This window comes from Corvus cornix, chromosome 24 (assembly GCF_000738735.6).
Source record: "Corvus cornix cornix isolate S_Up_H32 chromosome 24, ASM73873v5, whole genome shotgun sequence".
Taxonomy (NCBI): domain Eukaryota; kingdom Metazoa; phylum Chordata; class Aves; order Passeriformes; family Corvidae; genus Corvus; species Corvus cornix.
Window position 1 is genome coordinate 5,386,714 of NC_046353.1, and position 21,688 is coordinate 5,408,401.

The window sequence follows — 21,688 nt, forward strand, 5'->3', positions numbered from 1 at the left end:
AGTCTCACCTGGAGCTCTGTGCCTTGGCAGAGCCCCCCCAGCATCCCAGTCTCACTTCCCAGCTGCAGGGATAGTTGTGCCTTTTAGTTTGCTTTATTTCCCTTTTTTAAAGCCTGTCTCTCCACCTGCCACCCAGCCACGCTCTGCTCCCTGTCACAGGGAGCTGGCAGATGGGGCTGATGCATCACGAAGGAGATCTGAAGAATTCATTTCCCGTTATTTTTTTTCTTCCCCCAGCTTTCATTTTCACTTCAGAGCAAAGGTCCAGTTGTCTGGGAGGAAGCTACAAAGACAAACCCAGGCAGGAAAACAGAGATAGTCAGGAAAAATGTTACAGTGCCGATAACTTGAGACCTCGGTGTGCTTTGCATTTATTTCAACTCCCGCTTTAGCTGCATTTTGCTATGTCTATAAATTAGATTTATTCTGTTACTGCTGTGAAATGCCTGCAGGCCCCTTCCCCACTCCAGCTTCTCTTCCCTCCCCTGCTGAGTTTGGCTGTGGGAGGCAGCAGGAGAGGTGACAGCCCTGCCGAGGGACAACATATGGACACACAGCGTCCTGCCGCTGGACAGACGGCAGCCCCGGCCATTGGAGAGGGAGGGAGCAGATGGGAGCGGGGGGAGGAAGGCAACAAAAACTGCACACTGGCATAAATGAGAACTTTCCCAAGCTGGACTGGGGGAGGGAGAGGGTTGCAGGGGGAGAAGGTCCAAAGCGTGCCAAGAAATGGCAGCCAAAGCAAAGTGACCATTCCATTTGAAGATGCTGAGATGCCTCTGGTCTGGACCAGACATTTGTTGAGCTGCCCCCCACCTCATCTCCCTGCAGCCTTCTGGGCAGCTGGGACACCCGAGACTGTGCAGAAGCTCTTGTGGGGCTGCCCCAGATCACAGAACCCCAGAACAGTTTGGGTGGGAAAGGGCCTTAAAGCTCATCTCACTCCAACGCCTTCCACTAGACCAAGCTGCTCCAAGCCCCATCCAACCCAGCCTTGAAAGGGTCCCTGTGCAGTCCCCAGGGGAGCAGTCTGGGCAATTTCCCAGTGAGTGGGACATGGAGTGCAATGGATGTGGAGGAACGTGCCCATGCACCCACAGACTTCACACCTTGTCTGCAGTCACTGGGGCCCTGCAGCACTCCAAACCCTTGACAGTCCCTTTTAAATATTAACAGAGATGTGATTGTGATTTAATAAGAGTTAATATGGCAGATTCCCCTTCCTTGGCAGAGACTGGGCCAGTCTGGTTGTGGTCCCGGTGGTCAGAAGCTCTGGGAATGCAGGGCATGAGGGGTTGGTCACTTTTATTCTGAGCCTTCCATGAACGGGCAGAGGAAAGCAAGGAACACAAAAACACTCCAACTCCCGGGAGGCACTTTTCAAAGCCATCGGAATTGCATATGAAAATATATCCAGGTTTTATAGTGCCAGAAGAGGGAAAACAGCTCCTGCTGTGGCTTGGCTGGAGGCAGCGCCAGGCGTGCCCATTAAATGGATCGTTTGCCACTTCTCTCTCTAAAGTTGCCAATGAAATCATTGCCCTGAATCTCTGTATCGGCTTCCCATGATCCAATAATCCCTTCTGGCCTTTGCAGCCTACGGATCTGTGATTATATTCAGCTGAATGGAAGAGGCAGGGACAACTTTGGTGTCATGAAAGGGCGTTAAACTCCAAGTATGCCTTTCCCTGGCCTTTCACCCAGGAACAGGGATCTGTGCACATCCAGAAGCTTGACTGACCAGGCAAAGGAGCAACAGAGATCTAACCGAACAGAAACATCTTGCTCCCACTGGGACGATTTCTCCTTCTGCTCATCTGACCTGGCAGCAGCAAACAATTCCCGTGGCTCTTCCTTCGCTGAGACCTGAATTCCTTGACTCTGTTATAGATGTGGCTTCCTCGTGCTCAGATGAAACAGGGAGCACCCATCTATGAGCCCAGCTCTCCTCACTGCCTGGATGTGGGAGGCAGATTTATTTCACTTTCCCGTCTGTCCTGCTAAGGATGTATCCCTGGGGGCAGACCTATGGCATGGGGGTCCCCATCTGAACAGGTCTGATCCCTGGGAAGTGAGCATGAGGAATCAGGGATGGGAATCCCAGGGTTCTCCATGTGAATCAGCAATGTGGGACAAGTGGAAACAGCCTCAAATTTCATCAAGAGAAGTTTAGATTGGATATTAGGAGACATTTCTTCACTAAAATGTGGGTCAGACATTGGAACAGACTGCCCAGGACAGTGTTGGAGTTCCCATCCCGGAGGGATTTAAAAGACGTGGGATGTAACGCTTGGGGCCATGGGTTAGTGGTGGCCTTGGAAGTGCAGGGGTAACAGCTGGACTCCATGATTTTAAAGCATTTTTCCAACCTGATTGATTCTGTGATTCCATGACTTGCTGACCTTCAATAACCAACCACTCAGGGATGGCAGGGAATGTCTCTTGGCTCTTTCCTTGGGATTTGTTTTGGAGAAGCTGGGTCTGTGTTGAGCCCATGACTGACTGATGATGGATGTGCTCCTGGCAATGAGTTGGTCCATCCAGCCACGCTCTTGGGGGCAGTGAAAGTGCAATGATTCTGCCAAGCAAGGGCTGCCCAGCTGCTCCTTCCCTCCATTCCGCATCCCTTTCATAAGGCTCTCCCAGCTTTCTGCTGCTTTTCCACCCAGTCAGTCGCTGGCTCTTTGCCAGGCACCAAAGCAATGCCAAGCCACGAGGGAGCTGGTTCAAGTGTCTGAGCAAACTTCCAAGCCGTTTCCAGCAGGACATGGGGCACGTGCTCTTGGAGACCTTGACTTCCCCACGGGAGCTGAGGTGTCACATGAATAAATCTGGTGAGATGCCAGCAGGTCCCCAAATGGTGCAGACAAGGCTTGAAGGGTAAAGAGCAGCAAAGCTCTGTGGAGTTTAAACTTCTCCACTAGGTTTGTTCAAACAAACTGTGGGAATGTGTCTCCGTGGGAGGAACACCTCCAAGATGCACAGTGTAAGGCAGGCAGGCCAAAGCACAGCTGATGCACATCGTGATTTTCTCTTTCTCTCTCACAGCTCCTTGATGTCAGGCGAGATTTTTCTGTATCTACCTGAACCCACAAAAATCTGCCACTTTTTTCCCCAAGGCCAGCAGCCAAAACACCCCAAACCTGTAGCTGGGCACGTACGATCCTTGGAGACACCAGATCTACTGAAGGCACTTGGGGCTCTTCACCCACTTGTTTTCCTAAAGCTGCGTGGGAAATGCCTACCCTCTGGAGAAGGCTGGAGGAACAGGACCAGGGACCTTTTCCCTGTTGTTGTCCCTTTGTTTTCCCTGGGCAGAGCCAGGGGCAAGCCAGGACACTGCCTCCCACCAGGTGTGTTCAAGCCCCAATGCCTTTAAAGAAAACCTCGTTAAGAAGCAGTTGAGTTTGGATTAATATTTGATGAGCTGCTGTTCAGAGATAAAACAGTATTTACTGAGCAAGGGCTTTCCTGCTGGCCGGAGCCCACTGAGCCAACAAACAAACAGCGCTCGGGGGGAACCACGTGGAGGTGAGGACAGCAGGATGCTGTGGGACAGCTCTGAGCTCGGCACAGCATCACCAGGGGGATGGTGGGGTTCAAACCCTGGGCTGCACCTGCCACTCACAAGGCCGGTTGATGCAGGAGAATTTGGGCAGGCAGCACCTTGGATTTCATCCCAGCAAGGAACTTGCTTGGATCGCACCTGATGTGATCCCTCTGGCTGTGGGATGGGAAGAAGTGGGGCAGCACCATAATAAATAAATAAATAAATAAATAAATGCCCCCCAGCTCCTCCTGACCTCTGCTCCTGCTGCAGCACTTGCTGCACCTTCTGCCACATCCCACAGCTCTGAAGAGCTGTGTGTTGCTCACAGCTGCCATGCTTAACAGCTTGCAGCAGCTGGGAGGGATGTCTCCCTCTTCCCAGCTATGTCTGTGTGTCTGTCTGTCACTCCCACACCTTTCTCTGGAAGTGCAGTGGTCCCCAGAACTGCAGCTGGTGCTGGAGGGTGGCTCCACATGTCCCCCTCTGCCTCCAAAGATAACATTATTAGCAAAGGTCTCCGCCAGCCCTGAGGGCCAGAGCTCTGTGTGGATGCACAGAATGAGATTTGTATCACTGCCCTGCCTGCGCCAACTCCCCATCGCTCCACAAAAATAATCATCAGCCGAGGAGCCCGAAAGGCTCAGGGACTCTGCCTTCTGCAATATTAAACCTTCCCATTTCCTTCTGCCACTTTAAAGATTCTCTTTCTTACTGTGAGTGATAAATAATAACAGCAAAAAAACACCCCACAGACACACAACAGGCATCAAAAGCCACGGGAAGATTGGCAAATAGAGAGATCTGACGGGAGCAAAGAGGAGGCCTGGTTGGGAGTCGGTTCACGTAGCCCCGACTTCTGTTGCTTTCCATTAATTTTACCCGCCATCGCAGGTGGCAGAACAATGGCGACAGCTAATTACTCTCCCTCTCCCTTTCCTGCCCGTTTGCTTGCAGCAAAAGAAAGCCAGTAAATTCCCAGACTCCCTCCTCGCCATCCCAGAGCTGCCCAGGAAGCCGCAGAGGCGCACGGGAGGCGGGTTGTTGAGGTGGGATGTGCCCACACGTGCCAGCTGCCCACCGGAGCCGTTTGCTGCTCCAGCCTGGCACTGGGATGCTCCACCAGCAAATGGGCTGGCAGAGGCTGGCAGAGGCTGGCAGAGGCTGGAGGCAGGGAGAGAGGAAAGGTTAGCATGGTCCCCTACCACCCTTGGGACACCAGGGAGCCTCTTTGGGCTTCCAGCCCCATGTCCATGGTGCTAAAGCAGATGGGGACGCACCCATGGAAGTGCTGCTGAGGAACCCAGGTCCCCCTGAGCCTTTTTCAAGTGGAGGATGCTGCACTGGCAATGCCAAGGAGGTTTCTGGTGGGCTGAGCTGCTCTTCAGCTCCAAAGGGAACGTGCTCCCCGCCAGAGGTGGGGTAAAGCCAGGCCAGGTGGGGTATGGGGCCCTACAGAAGCTGTCAGATGTGTCTGTGCAAAGCTTGCTCTATATGGAAGGTGGGAAAACATCCAAATGAGCAAACCCCTGCTGCCGGAGGGTTAATTCATCCCTGTGCCAGGACCGCCTGCTCAGGATTGCTGTGATACCTTGCCAGCCTCTGCCTGACTCCCTCCACTTGCTTTTGGTGCCACCAGTCTGTCCCATGCCTAAAAGTGAGTGACAGCCCAGGTGACATCGTGGGCAAACAAATCTCCTTGGGGAAAAAGCTGCTCCTCGTCAAGAAATGGCTGCTGCCAGCGAGGGAGGAGGGCTGGGATTTCAGCTCCAGCCTCCTCAGCTAAGGAAAGGGGCAGAGGAGCTGTGCCTCCAGCATAGGACAACCTACCCCAGCCCTGCCTGCTTCCCAATGTCAGGAGATGCCAGCAGATTTTAAGGAAGAGGGATTCTGACTTAGAAAATGCCACAGAGGCCAAAGATTTTGTGAAAATCTGTCAGTTTTGAGAAAAAGCCATTAACCCTCTGCCTTCGGAAGAGAAGACACGGTGCAGGCTAGAACTTTCCACCCTGGCTCTGGGAGTGGATCGCTCCAAGGTCTCTTTTCCAACCAGATTTTCCTTGCATGAAAATCCACCTGTGTGTGATTATATAAGAGAGCACAAAGAAAACTTCCTAAGGGAAAAGCAGCTGACTCAATTTCATCCAAACTGTGTTCTCTATAGGGGCAGAGGGGGATTTTTGTCTCCTGGGGAATTGTGTTGAATTTTGTTTCTTTTCCCTTGCCCTCCTAACTAAGAGAACAAGAGGTCTGGGCTTAAAATCTTGGGTCGGCAGGACCATGGGGATGGTTTAGTGGCTTCATCCTAACAAAGATCCCAGTTCATGGATGCTTCCCAAGGGAACATCTGTGGTGAGATATTCAACCTCATGTGCTTTTCCCAGGCAGAAAACCCGGGATGCAAACCCAATGCAAAAGCTACGGCTCCTCAAAAATTCCAGCAAGGTGACAGCTTGCTGGTGGATCGGTAGCAGGGATGGTCCTGCAGAGCTGGCTGTGGATTTATGTCCACAAAAGGGGGTTTAGGTTGTTTAAACATTTTTCCTTTGTGTTCAGAGTTATTTGCTGACAAACATATTGCAGGGGGGATTAAGAATAAATATCAGCTGAAGATCTGGGATCTCTGTTTGAGCGTGAGGGAAGACACAGGAGATATAACAGAAGGGTCCTCACCCAAAAAGAAAAAAAAATCACATTTTCTGTTGGGTTTTTTGGAAGGCAGAATAAGTTCATTTTCACCAGTGGTGGGGTCCTGAGTGACCCTGGGGATGGCACCAAGCTCATGTTCTGCCTTCTCAAACCTCCAGATATCTCAGTCCTGGGACTTTACACATCCCATCCTTCTCTCCTTGCCACTGCCAGGGTGCAGGGGGCTCCTTGCTCGGATGTCCCACTCCAGAGGACTCGGAGCGTCAGTGCTGAAACATCTGCCACCTTTACACAGTGAAGAGCTTTGGGATCTTATGGAAGGGAAACAAATCCCCCCTCCATCAATCAGAGCCATTAAGCAGAAGGAAGCCCCAGCGAGCGCTGCTGAGTCCTGTTTGCTTGTCACAGTGGTAGGGAAAAAGCCTCATGTGAAGTTTACATGTTAAGGGAACTCAAGACATGAAAAACCCAAAGTTCTTGAATTTGTCATGCCTCTTCCCCCCCACCCCCTCCAAAACCCTTTTTATGGGAAAGCATTGCCTGAAAAAACATGCAGTTAGTTTTAAGAGTAAAATCCATCAAGAAATGAATCCCAAAGCCATTTGCAGGAGAAACATGGAGGCTCAGGAACAGGAAGGGTGACAAGACCCATGGCCTTGGGATGGGTGAGAAGGAAGGAAGAGGGCAGAGGGTGGCACTTGCAGCTGGTGGGGACAGCAAAAACCTGCGCCGAGATGGCAGCAAAGATGGGAGAAGAGTGTTGGGCCCACCTCTGCTTGGTGGAGAAAAGCAACCCAGCTTGGCTTGGGCAGGGATCCAAAGGCTGGAAACAGCCAAGAGGAATCACAGAATGCCAAAATGGTTTGGGCTTAAAGGTCATCCAGTTCCAACCCCTGCCATGGGCAAGGACACCTCCCACTGTCCCAGGCTGCTCCCAGCCCCAATGTCCAGGCTGGCCTTGGGCACTGCCAGGGATCCAGGGGCAGCCCCAGCTGCTCTGGGCACCCTGTGCCAGGGCCTGCCCACCCTCCCAGGGAACAATTCCTGCCCAATATCCCATCCAGCCCTGCCCTCCTTGTCCAAGGGAAGCCATTCCCCCTTGTCCAAAGTTCCCGTCCAAGGAAGTGGAAAACCAAGACTGGAGCTTTCCAGGCTGCTCCAGTGCACAAGGGATCAGCTCAGCCGGGTTCAGGGATGATGTGGAAGGTCTCTTTGTTGAGAATCAGGCTGAGGGAGTAGAAGTTTGACAGGGTCTTGCCACTGTCTGGTTCCCTGCGCAGAGATGGTTGTTTTGCCTTGGACTGTACCAGAATCAGTCCTGGGGTAAGAACCACGTGGCTCCTTCACACCCAGCCTGCCACGCACTTTGTTTTCCTACCAGCTGTAAATATGAAACCAGGGCTATTTGTATCCTTGACATTAATTGACTTCTCGAATTAATAACTCTTCTGTGTAACCAGGAACACAATTACTGCTTTGTTGTGCTGATATCCAGCTGGAAGGGATCATTCCTATCAGGAAACTCGATTGTACTAATTAAGCTGTACGAGCCTAACAGGAGGCGGGTCACGGTAACCTGTCCCCGGAGGTGCCTCCTCTGTTATTATCCATGGATGGTTCTGCAGAGCCAGAATGGATGGTGAGCCCATGTGTGCACATTCAGGCCTTCCAGGCAGGAGGGATGAGTGGCTGACGGATGAGGTGGGACAGGGATGTACCTGGTTACACAAAGCTCTTTTTTCCCAAAGTGTGCTGACAGCCTGCCCTGCTTTCCACACCCATATTTTGTCTGCTTAGACAAAAATATCCTGTGAGAGGAGGGGTGTTTTCTGCTGCAGGAACCCTCACACTCACAGCCAAGGGCCCGTGGCAGTGACTCTGCTCAGAGCAGAGCGTCTGCCCTCCTGCAGTGACCAGCTGGAGGTGACACGGTGAGCAGGGTCTGGCTGTGCTCCGAGTCCCGCTCGTCAATCCCTGGATGAGCACTCACAGAATCTCCTGAGTTGGGGGGTACCACAAGGATCATTGAGTTCAACCCCTGGCCCTGCACAGCCACCCCAACGACCCCACCCTGGGCATCCCTGGCAGCGCTGTCCCAACGCTCCTGCAGCTCTGGCAGCCTCGGGGCCGGGACCATTCCCTGGGGAGCCTGGGCAGTGCCCAGCAGCCTCTGGGAGAAGAACCTAAACCTCCCCTGGCACAGCTCCAGCCGTTCTCTCAGATCCTGTCCCTGGTCACCAGAGAGAAGAGAGGACCAGGGAGGCTCGGGGCTGGCAGGGACCCCATGCACCACCTGCACCCCAGACCTGTCTCAGCAGCAAGCGCCGCATTTCCTCCTGCTCCGAATCTCCTCAACCACCCGTGCCCTGCTCCGAGCTCACTGTGGCCGTGCAGGGGCCCTGCAGACCATGGCCAGCAGTGATGACCCCACCTGCTCAGGGAGAATGTCCCACTCAGAGAGATCCCATCCCCTGTGTCCCCTCACATCTCCAGCGCCTGCACCTCTGCTCTGGCCCCTCCTGAGCTCAGCTCCACCGTGCTGGGCACGGAGAGGCTTTATGGTGGTGGCTTAAGGGTTACATGGAGATGGCAATAAAGCTGCTGTGTTCAAATCATGAAAGAGTGTGCAAAAAAAGGAGAGGAATTTTCCCATAATAGTCTTTTCACTCGGTGTGCATTGCTCATGATGACCCCAAACAGATGGCTCGGTGCCAGGCCTCTCAATGCGCTCCAAGATGAATCCCTGACCGAGGAGTTGCTGCACACAGAACGTGGCAGACGCCCGGCGAGCGGCGCAAGTGGAGCCTCTCGATGTGCAACAACAGCATCAAGGCCAGAGCGGCACCAGGGAGCCGCCGGAGTGGGGTGCTGGGATGACCCTGCCGCAGCAGGGATAAGGGGCTGGCTCCAGCCATGGCACCCCTCGGCTGCGGGACAGCAGAGGCCATGGGGATGAGCCACAGCGAGCACCAAGCAGTGAGAAACACGGGAGGAGGTGGAATGGCCACCAGAAACCACAGCCAGAGGGGCTGAGCTCTTTTGGGTCACCTGCAGGGAAGGCGAGAGGGTCTCAGCAGAGGGCTGGACTGAGGTGTCAGGGGTGCCAGGAGTGCCACCTTACCTGTACTGGGTGACAGCAGGGTTGGCCTTGGCGGAGCAGTGGAACTTCACAGTGTTGTCCTCCAGCACCGGCTGCGGCTCCACGGACAGGTTCACCAGAGGGGGGTCTGCCAAGAGAGACAGGCCCATGAGAAACTCAAAGGCACGGTTTGGGTTGGAAGGGACATTAAAGATTGTCCAGTTCCACTCCTTTCCATGGTCAGGGACACCTTCCACTAGCCCAGGTTGCTCCAAGCCCCGTCCCACCCAGCCTTGGACACTTCCAGCTTCTCCAGACGACCTGTGCCAGGGCCTCACCACCCTTACAGGGAAGAATTTCTTCCTGAAATCTCATCTATCCCTGCCTCTGGCAGTGGGAAGCCATTTTCCAGTTTAAAGCCATTTTTCAGTTTAAAGCCATATAACGATTGTCAGACAGGCTGATGCCATGAACGCTGCTCTTCTCTTGAAGGGCTTCAGTGCATAAGACAGGAAGAGGAGCCACAGACATCGCTTGATGTAACATTTCACTTGGAAAATGTGACTGCTGGCTCTGATTCTCATTTAAGGACATAAACTCGCCTGCTCTGAGACACTCCAGTTTAATATCTCGCTGTGTAACAATGATCTTTTGTCTATCCTCTGACTTTAAAGTGGCATTTCTGCTCTTTCATCAGCCTAATCATCTCTGCCAGGGCCTTACTGGTGCCACAGGCTGCTCCAGTCATCCAACTGCTCCTCAGTTTCTCTCCTTCTTTTCACATGAGAAGCATCTAAATGCTTCAGCTGCAAATAAAATTTAGGAAAGAACCAATGAAAGCAAGCGGGAAATGGGTGAAATGTTTAGATGAATGTAAGAGACGGTCCGAAAATCCCTCATCTGCCTCACGATCATCGCCGAAGACAGAGACTGAACACAGCAGTCCTGGCCTGGCTGAGGTGGGATTGTCTGCCAAGTGTCGCCTACGGGTGTGCCCACTGGGAACTGGTACGCATTCCTGAGGAAAATCAGTGCAGGTTGGAATGGACTGTGCTGTTCTTGCTGCCCAGGCGGGAAGGACTGCGCTGAATGACCTGTCCTGTACACCTCTCCGGTACACCTGTCTTGTACGTCTGTCCTGTACCTGCTTCCCAAAGCAACGGACCCCATAACAACGGCTGTAGATTTCCCAACCTCTTGGCCAGTTGCCCCTCGCTTCTGAAAAGGACTATAAAGGGACCTTCTAAAATAACCAAGTCGGAGATCTCCCCATGGAAAGAAGACGAATCTATTGGCGGAAGACCACGAGGACTTCGTCTCATCCGTTGGTAGCTATTGCCCCTCTTTTCCCTCTCTCTCTCTCTCTCTCTCTCTCTTACTCTCTTCTATTGCATTACTGGGTTGTGGGCACTTAATAAAGGTGCACTGTTTTGATTAAAACTGAAATCTCTTGTGTCCTTTTACACTCTGAGATCGATAAACGAACCATCACGACCCCCGCTTGCATTAGCGGATCGTGACAATGAAGAATATCCAGAGTTGTTCTAATTTTTCACGATGACTGATGTCAGGCCTTCAGCTTTAGGTTTTAAGCATGGGATCTCATTTGAGGGGAAAAAGCAGAAAGAAATGGCCTTGTGGAGGGTTTTTGCGATGCCTGAAGAACCAGCTGTCCCATGGCAGAGGGTGTTGGGCTCATCAACCCAGCTGAGGGGCTCTCCTGCCCTTGAGGGGGGAGTCTGCTGCACATATGCACAAACACATCCCAGAACAGGACATGTTACGTGTTCAACTTTCCCTGCTGCCTCTCTCCTCTTCCAAGGGCCTCAGCAATGTCCTTCCCAGCTGGAAAATGGGGAAAGGCTGCAGCTGACAGGGTGGGTGGGCAGAGAAGCTGTTGGCACACCCTGGTGCAGGGCACCTCCCTTGGCCTCACGTGTGCTGGGGCATTCCGGAGGCCTGGGCTGGGGTGTGGGGTCAGCGCTGCAGGGCTGGACACGGCCCAGCGCTCGAGTTCTGTGAGGATGCCGTGGAGCTGTGGCTCCAGCCAAGCCCAAGGAGCGTCCTGGTGATTAAGAGGGATGGAAGTTTCCCTGCCAGCCTCTCCCTCCACCATACACAAGTCAGGGTCCTGCTGGAGCCACCTGGCTCAGGCAGCTCTCAGCGCCTTTGCTGGAGGGTGTGGGCTCCAACTGGGCGTACTGGTGTGGGAACTGCATCCAGAGCAACCCCGTGTTATCCCAAGCCTGCGAGGGGCAAGGTGAGCAGCTTGGGGACGAAAGCGGAGTCTCGGAGGTGGCCTCGGCAGTGACCTTGGCTGGGCGGGAGGGGAGAAGCCAAGTCCCGGCGGCTCTCCAGTGCCTCCTTCTCCTCCGCCCCACGGTATTTACCCAGCCGGAGCCTGGCTTTGTTGTGAGCAAAGCCACCTGCCTTCCTGATGGGAAATTATGACGGGGAAATTATAGGTATTTTCAATTTACCCTAATTTCATTTTAAAATGTGCAATTCAAATGACAATAAAGATGGGCGCACTTGGGAATATAAATGAGCTTCCCTGACACAGCAGCCCAGAGATGTATGGCGGGCTCCTAATTCATTCCCAGGCATCCTGACACTTCCCTATTGTTAGACAACAACAGCTAATCACCTTCCTTTGTTAAGTATGAATCACACTTCTCTTTAGGAGCTTCCCCATTGTTTGATGGGTTAGGAGCTGTGCCTACGATTTACAGAGGAGTCTCTTTGTATTAAAATGAGCCCGGCTCCCTCCTGCACTCAAAATAATAATAAAAAAAAAAAAATTAAGAAGACAGGAAAAAAAAAAAAAAAGAAAGAGCAAAGGAAGTGAATTAAAGTCTTTGATCTCGCCTGTCAGAAATGGGATTGGGCTTTCGAATATTGCGGGTGTTGTGGATAGCGTGGGCTTGTGTGTGCCAGTGTGTTTCGGGGCATTTTAAAGGGAAAAAAGACACAAATTGTAACTCATCAGGATGTAATTCCACTCGGTTACAATTATAATTCCTGCCTGGCTTCTTGTAATGAATTTGAATGATGGAATGCGATAGAGCCAGCCCACAGGCGGCGGGGGAGGAGAGGGTGCGAGTGCTCGTGCGGGTACCGCGCCACAGCGGGACCAGCACCGGGACCGGCACCAGGACCAGCACCACTCCTTGCCAGCCCCTCAGCCTGGGAGGCACCTTGGCAAACCCCTCAGCTCCCACTGTTCCCACTCAGCACCTCGGGAATGGCCACAGGCTGAGCTCTGTGGGCTGCGGGCACTGTGCTGGCGCTTGCCCTGCCAGGTGCGGATCCCTCTCCGTGCTCCTCTCCCCTGTGGACAAACCCTTCTGAACCTCTTTGCTCAGGCTAAGATGCCACTTCAGCCCTGGGCTTTCCACTCCCCAGGGGGAAGCACAAAAGGGAATCAAACACTGCAAAGCTCCAAGGATAAACGCAGCAGGAGACCCTCCAGAGCAGCGATGTGCCCCTCATCACCCTCCACTTTGCTTCTCCTCCTCCCACCTCCTGCAAAAACATCCAAATCCCTTCTTGCCACGACAAAAAAAAGGTGTAAAAATGAGCAACTGCACATGTGTGTGCAGAGGCTTGGAGCAAATGGCTTTGGATAAGCAATAACCCCGCTCCTCCCCATCCCGGCACGCCGGGTGTGCATTTCCATGGAGCCACTGGGCTCCTGCAGTATAAATAGTTTATGCCATATCAAACTATTAAACATGATTTTAATCCCACTTGTGATGTTCGACGCATAACTCACAGGAGGCTGACTTTGATGTGGCTGGTGGAACGGAAATCACATTGAACAGATGTTCCAGCTGGAGCCGCTTAGTATTTCCATTACAGACCCTGCACTGGGGTTTTTTCCAGCTCTTTCTGCCAATTCCCCCCCCCCCCTTTTTTATATATATTTGTAAGGGGGAGGGTTTTATGACTCAGCTCTTCCATTGCTGCTATGGTGGTCAGGCATGAGATTGATGGGATCCCAAATTCAACTGAGGATAATCTCTCCCACCTTGCACACACCCTTCCTGGGAATAACCCCCATCCCGGCGTTTCTCTGCTGCCTGGGAGCATTGCTGATGTTCTTTTGAGTGGCAAAAGAAAATGTAAGACAGCAGTAGGAGTGATTTACCAGGCTGCTGCTTCCTGGGAAGGATTATTTTTGGTTTCCTGGGATAAGTTTGCAAGGCCTTCTCTCAAACCACACAGCTGGGTGGTGTTTGCTGTGGTGTGAATTCAACCTCCACTGCTGGAGGTGGAGAGTGCAGGGCCCAGGAGGATGCAGCAGCTCGTGCCAGGCTGGGAAGAGCTCCACAGCCAACAACTGCTGCCTGATTTTCCTTATTCTTGCAGAAACCACTCCTTTCTCTCCCCAAGGTGCTGCTTCTGTGCTAGATATTGGAATAAGACCCACGAGCAGGACTTCCCAGAACAATTCCCTAGGGAAAAACGAGCGGCCCAGATACTTTTTGCTTAGGAAAAGCACCTTTAGCTCTTTGCAAAGTGAATGCAGCTGGTAGTCTGCAAGGCTGGGAGTGAAACCTCATGAACTAAAGCTGGGTTCATAGTTGAACCTGATGATCTTAGAGGTCTTTTCCAACCTTCACAATTCCATGATTCTGTGACTAGGTGCAGCTAGGGCAGGCTTGTGCATCTGGGTCAAAATCCATCCCACCTCAGCTTGGTTAATCCATCTTAGTATTTTTCTACCCCATCACCCATCCAGCTTCGGGAAATTGATATCCTCATTAGCCCCCATTAAGAACAACATACTTTTAGTAGCTGGGTATAATATTATTGTTATTACATTCACAGCGTGGATTATTTAATAGCTCGGAGTGGAAATTGGTGCTCTTTATTGGGTTTTTCTCTTTCCCAAACAGATTCCATGTGGCTGTGGGGATTCAGCTCACGTCTCCAGCCCACACTGTACTGCCCAGTGTAATGACGGCTCCGCTCTGTGCTGTTTGTGTGAGTGTGTCTCCCGCTATTGTAGCTGTTTGCTGGCTGTGAAATAACCCAAGCTATTATCTCATTTTATCTGCCCAGTTCTGTCAGGACATGCAGCCAGCGACCCAAGAGCCTGGTAATCTTCCGGCAGCAAAAGCTGCAAGTCTTAAATGGTGAATTTTCTGCTGCGCTCGAGTTTGTTCAGTTGAGTTTGCCAGTTTTAATTGGTCTCTGGAAAGCAGCTGGCATGCTAATATCGAACACCCTGCTTTTGCAAGTCGTGGGTAAATACAGCTGCAGGAACTGCGTGTGTGAATGGAGCCTGGCTGGAAGGGGTCAGGAGGAGCCCAAGAGCAACAGCTACTGCAGAGGAGGAGGGAAGAGGCCTGTGAAATGTGAATTTTGGAGGATGGCAAATTTTTCTCTGTGGATTTACAGTAAAGGGCGAATGGTACAGCTCTGAACACAGCCCTGTCTCCTGAGGTGGTGACTGGCTCTGGCTTTGTGTCACGGCAGGGACACTGTCCCCATCAGGTGTCACAACAAACATACCACTGAACTGCCTGTAAACACGCGATTCAGCACCAGAAATCCTGATGGGACTTATCTCTGCTACTGGCCATGCCCAGAGATGTTGCTTGCTCACCCAAAACCCTCTGGGATCCATCCCTGCTCCAAAGACCCCCGAGGGCCTGGATCAGGGCACAGCTGGGCCACCCAGAGCATGGCAGCTGGTGCTGCTTTTGCTCAAATCCACGGACACATGGGAAGCAGGATATCCCTGTTGTGTGGCGTTCCTCGGTGCCCCAGGGCGCTCAGGGGACATGGGAGATCCAGCTGGGACTTCACCCCGTTGATACACCAGTAAATCCCAGTAAAGAGAAAACCCCAGCCCCAGCATGCTGCTCCTGACTGGAGGGCAGAGAGGCCGGGATCTCCCAGCAGCCAGAGGTGGCCGTGTACTCACGCTGGATGTCGATGGTGACAGAAGTCTCCTTCCCGCTGGGAATGGCTTTGTTGGTGGCACGGCACACAATGCTCTCCCCGTTCTCAATGTCCGAGGGGGCGATGAACAGGGTGCTCATGATGCTCTCCCTCTTGCCGTCACGGAGGAGCGTCTGTGAGGGGGAAACAGGGATGAGGAGCTGGAGAGGGGCCCTTTCCCCATCTCCAGGCTCAATAGGAGCTTCTCAGCCAAGCAGCTTCCTGAAATAACAATTCCTCTGGCTGGAATCGGCCAAAAGCCTTAGGAGAATAACAAAGACAAATTTCTCTGCACTTCCCTGGGAATTGGGCTCTTAACTCCCATCTGCTTCCCTGCAGCCCTGCTGTGCCTAGGCTGGGGAGGAACGCTCCGGTGGGATACGTCACCCACCATCCCAGGAAAGAGGGAGCCAGAGGCAAATGGCTTTGTGACCCCGCTGGCATCCTCTGCCAGGTGAGTGCATGAAGCTGCTGGGCACTCCTCATAGGGATGAGGGGTGATGCCGGCTGCCAGCAGCACGGACTGACCCGGGCCATGGATCCTTGGCTCTGGACCAGCCCATGGTAAATCATCAGCTCTCAGGTCCTGACTGATGGGGGCCAGAGATCCAAACCCTGGTGGTAACCAGCTCTACCTGCTCAGCCTTGGCACTGTGCTTCTTCCCTGGATTTATCTGACTTCAGCCCTGGTGCCCTGCCATGCCTCTTTTGGGAGCACAGAAGCCTGGGAGCGCTTCCTTACCACCCCCTAATCCTCCTGCAAGCTCTTACAGGAGGTCACGTCACCATGTAACCCCGACTTTGATAAACGGAGCCCTCGGATCTTTCAGGATGTTGTGTGGTTTTCAGTCTTTCAATCATTCTCCAACCTCTGACCTCTCTCTCTGGTTTATCAACAGTCTGGATTTTGGACCCTGCCAGGCAGTTTTTCCTTCTAAGTTGGTATCCTTCAAGTTTGTTCCTCAGAGTGGCTTTATGGGGAGATAAACAGATGTCAGCAAGATGTGTGCATGTGGCACTTGGGGACACAATTTAGTGGTGGCCCTGGCAGTGCTGGGGGAATGGCTGGACTTGATTTTGGAGAGCTTTTCCAACCTAAATGATTCTTTGATGCCAAGACTAATGCTTTCCCTGGGCTCATTGTGGCACAGCCTTCATGCACACAGGTTTGTGCCTCTCAAGCACACGAGACAAGGAATGGTGCTGAGAAACTGTCACCACAATCAGCCCAGAATCCCAGAGCCATTAAGGCTGGAAAAGCCCTCCGAGATCGAGTCCATCCATTTACCCAGCACTGACCCATCAAACCACGTCCCTCTCCACCACATCCACGGGTTTTTGGAGCACTTCCAGGGACGGGGAATCCACCACCACGCTGAGAGCCCATTCCAATGGCTGAATACCTTTTCAGTAAAGAAATTTTCCCTACATCCAATCTAAACATCCCCTGGCACGGTTTGAGGCCATTTCCTTTCATCCTGTCTCTTGTTCGCTGGGAGCAGAGCCCGACTCCCACCTGGCCGTCCCCTCCTGGGAGTTGTGGACAGCAAGAAGGTTCCCCTGAGCCTCTTCTTCTTCAGGCTGAGCCCACCCAGCTCCCTCAGACATTCCTGGTGCTCCCAGCCCCTTCTCAGCTCTGCTCCCACCCCTGGACACAAACGCAGGATGCTGCCCTGTCCTGCCTTCATTGTCACCCCGTGTGCCCTTCCCTTGGGGAACGGCCCCATTTTTGGTGCTGGCCTTGTGCTGAACCCTAAGTCTGTGCAGAACTTGCCCCCTATTTGAGGTGAACCTCCAAATCCTGCAGGATCTTGTAACGTTCCCTGTCCCCTTCAGTAGGGATCGGGGGGATTTCAGTCAGCCGTGGCCGTTCTGCACTGCCTGGCTGGGATTGCCAGGGGGCTGCATATGGATCAGTTGGTGGACTGGAAATTCAGAGTAACAAAGAAATTATCACTCAGTGTGAATGGTTTCAGGCAGTCAGTAACCCAAAGAGGGCTTCCTTTTGGCTGGCTGGAATATCTGGATCAAATGAAAGCTGGGTTGGATTTCAGTTTTCTTGAAAAAGCAGAAAGAGGCAAACTGAGGCACTATTTTAAAGGGAGCCTCAAATGGGAAACGTTTCTAAGACACCAAAAATCCAAACTTCCCACTCAAAAAATGTCTAAAATTGTCTGTTAGTTTTTCTAAATGCTGATTTTCTTTTTTAATATGAAAGGGCCTCATGGAAACCTCCAGGAAGTCAGGAGAAACTGAAGTTCAGCCTCAGAAACAGAGGTTTTCCTGACTCCAGGAGGAGGGAAGGATGCTTCCCCCACACAGAACAGGGCTCCCCTCCCAGCCCACCCCTGCCAGCTGCTTAAAATGCCATGGAAATCTCTGTGCTGCGGGACATGGATCTGCAGCCTGCAAAACTCTGCTTCGGAAGGGCATTCCCCCTTCTCTGGGGGACAGGGAAAGGGATCTTCTGTGGGTCTGAAAGGGACAGGGCTCAAAAGTTGTCTTCCCAGGTCCAGGCCTGGCAGCCCTGGAGGGGAAAGCTGGGGGTGAGCGGGATAAGCCATGAACAACTGCACATCAACGGCCTGGATTTTAATTAATTCCACTCGATTTGAGAGAGGGAGAGGTCAGCTCTCTCTAATTAGTGCTGCCTCTCGCATCGCACGCAGGGAGATGGGGCAGGTTCCCCTCTGCTCACCCCTGGCTGCAGAGAAGCAGCTCAGCTTCAGCCAGGAGGTGAAGGAGGAGGAGGAGGCAGGGAGGGTGTTCTGCCTCCTCTGCTCTCCCCAGCAAATCAGGATACTGCTGGAATGAGGCTGGATGGCAGCTTCACAGTGGCAGCAGAGGGTGAAATGTTTATTAAAGATCTTCGGGAGCTCGAGGAATGGCTCTGACTGCCCCCTTTGAAGTTTTGGCTGCAGACTGACCCATTTTCGGTCTGGAATTTTGCTGTTTTGAAATTTTTCATTAAAAACGTCAAGTGTTAGCAAATCTTCCGCACTCACCAGCCATCAGGAGCCCATAAGCATGTGGGGGAGAACATGTGGGGGCCCATCCCCAGTGTGCTGCTGATTGCTCTTTGATGGTTTCCTTTATGACCCAATAAACGCTTTCTGTCTAAATTAAAAAATGCCAACAATCCTGACACTTTTTCATGGAAAATTGCAGTTGGAGGAGGGGACACACGTCACTGCAAGCACCTTTTGATCCAGAGGTTCTGCTGCAGCCAAGGCTGGGTCAGTTGTGCTGTACATAACATTAACACCACACCCAGCTGGGATTTAGGGGGGACAAGTGGCCATGCCAGGTGATTACAAGCTGTGAGAAGGTACAAAAAGCCAAATTCAGAGCAGAGCCCATTTTGGTGACAGTTTGTGGTTTCTCACTTGCATCCTCCTGACTGTTTTCCCCCCAGCCTCCCTGCTGGGAAGGCTTTATGGAGGGATGCAGGGTGAGAGTCCCAGCTCTGCTGAGCTGAGGGTGCTGCCCCAGATGTTTTGGGGTTGTGTGAAGAGCAGTGTCAGGCCTGGCACCCCTTTGTGAAGCCAGGGAAGAGCACAGGCCTTGTCCCAGCCCCATCCTGCCTCACCTTGGAATACGTGGCTCCGTTGATGACTTCTCCCCTCCTCATCCAGATGATGGAGGCTGCTGGCTTGGCGTTGTCAGCGTGGCAGGTCAGGTTCAGGGGGTCTCCTGCCCTCAGGCTGATGATGGGCCCCCCCATAATGACAGGGTCATCTGGAGGAACTGCAAGCAAAGAGCACAGAGGAGACAACGCCATTTGAAGCATGAAACCCACATTTCTGGAGTCACCTGTGGGGTCACTGGACTGTGACCTCTCAGGCTTTGCATACATTTTGGGATGGCCATGGCACTGCTAGCCACTGTCCCCAGGGTACAGCCACCTGCCTCTTGCTGCTCCCGTGAAAGCTGGGCCCCAGATTTCAACTCCAGCAGCAGCAACTGGAGAAGTTTCTGAGGGGATTTGGGCCAGGTGGCTGCAAGCTTTGCAGGAATATGAGGGATCAGGTCTGTGGTAGATAAATCCATCAAGGGCTACTAAATCCTCAAAGCCCTGCATGTTCCTGAGCTGCAAACTCTGGGAGTATTTGAAAGCAGTATCCCTGCTTGAAATAAATATCCCTGCTGCTCTCTAATCCTGCAGGGAGGGGCTTTCATTTCTGCTACCCTGATGGGTCTGCTTCAGCCAGGACCTGTGCTGGAGATGGAGCTCTGTCCAGCTCCTCATGGAATCAGGGCATTATCTAGGTTGGAAAAGACCTTTAAGATCAAGTCCAGCCATTCCCCCATCACTGCCAAGCCCACCACTATATCATGTCCCCAGGTGCCACATCCACACAGCTCTTAAATCCCCCCAGGGATGAGGACTCCAGCCTGTTCCAGAGGCTGAGAAGTTTGGTCTTACTTACCATGAGAAGTTTGGTCTTACTGACCATCAGTGGGTGTTTCATCAAGACACAAAAAATTCCTGACTAGGTAAGACAAATGCACTTATTTCTGTTCTGTGAGAGAACCAAGCTCAGCCCTCCCTTTCCCCGGCTCTTTAACAGCACTGCCAATCCCATGGATGCCTCACATTATTCCAGGGAAACAGCAGGGAACCTCCTTGTCACTGAAAGCTGCTGGCAACCCCCTCGTTGAGAGCCCTTTCAGCCTAAACTGCTTCCCAAAGGCTCTTAGCTCTTCCCAACCATGACCCTTGGGAAGCCAAATGCTCTACTTGCTACAGACAGATGTGTTGCTCATCTGTCCATGGCCTGTCTGGGGGCTCCTGGGGCCCATGTGGGGGTGGGAGGCCAGCCGGAATGTGAAGGACACATTGGAAGGCGTTCCCAAGTGATGCTGTGATGATTTTTTGCCTTTTCTTTTACACCCCTGTTATACCTTTTTATAACTTCTGTATGCTTACTGTATTTTTTGCCTACATTCTTGGCCTTGTTTGTCAAGCTGAGAGACTAAACATTTTAGAAGCTTCGTAGCCAGGGATCAGTGTGCCCCAGAGCCCAAGGTCCTCTCCAGAACACATTCTGTAAACCAAGATAGAACCATCCAGGGGAAGGTTCCTTGGGGAGGGGGGCTCACTTGAGCCTCTCATTGAGGAATCTTTGATAGATCTGCTAATTAGTAACACCTATAATGATATACCTGATCTATTGTGGGTGGGCATTGCGGTGGGCATGGAGGTGCATTCCACCTGGACATGGTGCACCTAAGGATCCTTAAAATAAATCCCAAGGTAAAATCCCTTTTTCCCTTCTAACTGTGTCTGACTCTTGATTTTAAGACCAGGAAAAGGCATCACAAGAAACAGGAAATTGCTCCTTCACACCCTGCTCAGAAGCCGGTGGCAGAACCCTCCTACCCTCAGCATCCTTCAGAGGGGATGCAGTTGGGTGAAATCCACCAGTTTTCTGCCAAAGTGGAGCTGGTTTTGCTCCAAGTCAGGGCCGCTCCCCCTCAGAGCCAACATTGGCCTAAGCCCCCTCTGAAACCCCCAAGTCCATCTCTGCTCCTGAGCCGCCCTCACATTGTCATTGGCTGAGGAATATTTAAAAACTCCTCCAGCGCCGGGCTGGGATCGGGGACTGGGAAGGGATTCTGTTCCCTGACAAGGCAGAGGTGGCTGCCTGCCCCAGGCCGGGATTTGCAGATGTGCTGCGGGCACACCCCGCTGCGCGCACACGCGGCTGCCAGGCGCTCGGAGTAATGGGATTTTTCAGCTCAGTGGGTGGAACTCAAGGACTGGGGGAAAAAAGCTTTTCTACACGGATCCAAAATGTACTTCTTTTTTTTTTTTTTTCTTCTTCCAGGCTAAAAGAGTGGAAAAAGAAAGTGAAAAATCTGTGGTTTGAGTTAGTTGGAATGCCTGTCACTGAGATGTGGAAATGGGAACAATTCTGCTCCATTCTGCTGTTATTTAACTATTAAGGAAGTATGAATTTTAATTTAAAATATTTATTTATTTTATTTCATTGGATGAGTTTATGCTGTTTAAAACCAAATCTGGCATTTTTCAATAGTTTTTTTCCCTTCGCTGAATCCATTAATTGAATTTGACCTCTGCTTGTAAAAAATATTGAAAATTCATCTTGTAGAGTGGGGAAAAAACCAGCCCACAAATCTTTTTCTGAAGACCATCTTGGAATTTAATGAAGGCACTTTTGTGGTGTGATGTTTGGCATTCTTGACTTTTTTTCCTGGTATTCCTGCAGCAACATCTCCCCAGCAAAGCAATCCAGGGTGTCCCTTAGCTGCCCACTAGGGGATATTATGGGATAGAGGACAACATAAAGCAAACAAACATGGAATCACTTATCTGCCCTGTGCCAGAAATCCTTGTTTTTCACAGTTTCGCTCCCCGTGGGATCAGCAGCCAGCCTTGAGGAGCTGCTTATGGCGATGAGGAGAGGATGGGCCCTGGCAACCTCTTCCCAAGTAAC

At 52.1% G+C, this 21,688-nt stretch overlaps 1 protein-coding gene across 2 annotated transcripts in view; it reads right to left on the minus strand.

Annotated features, from left to right (window-relative positions):
- Nucleotides 1–231: 231 nt before the first annotated feature.
- The window catches only part of KIRREL3 (kirre like nephrin family adhesion molecule 3), a 308,308-nt gene continuing 286,851 nt past the window's right edge, over nt 232–21,688 (minus strand). For both annotated transcript variants that reach the window (XM_039564984.1, XM_039564985.1), the window contains 4 exons: nt 18,817–18,974; nt 15,211–15,361; nt 9,318–9,423; nt 232–283 (listed from right to left, as the gene is read on the minus strand). In XM_039564984.1, the coding sequence (XP_039420918.1) occupies nt 247–283; nt 9,318–9,423; nt 15,211–15,361; nt 18,817–18,974 (452 nt within the window). In that variant the 3' untranslated portion in view covers nt 232–246. The remainder of the gene's footprint in view (nt 284–9,317; nt 9,424–15,210; nt 15,362–18,816; nt 18,975–21,688) is intronic.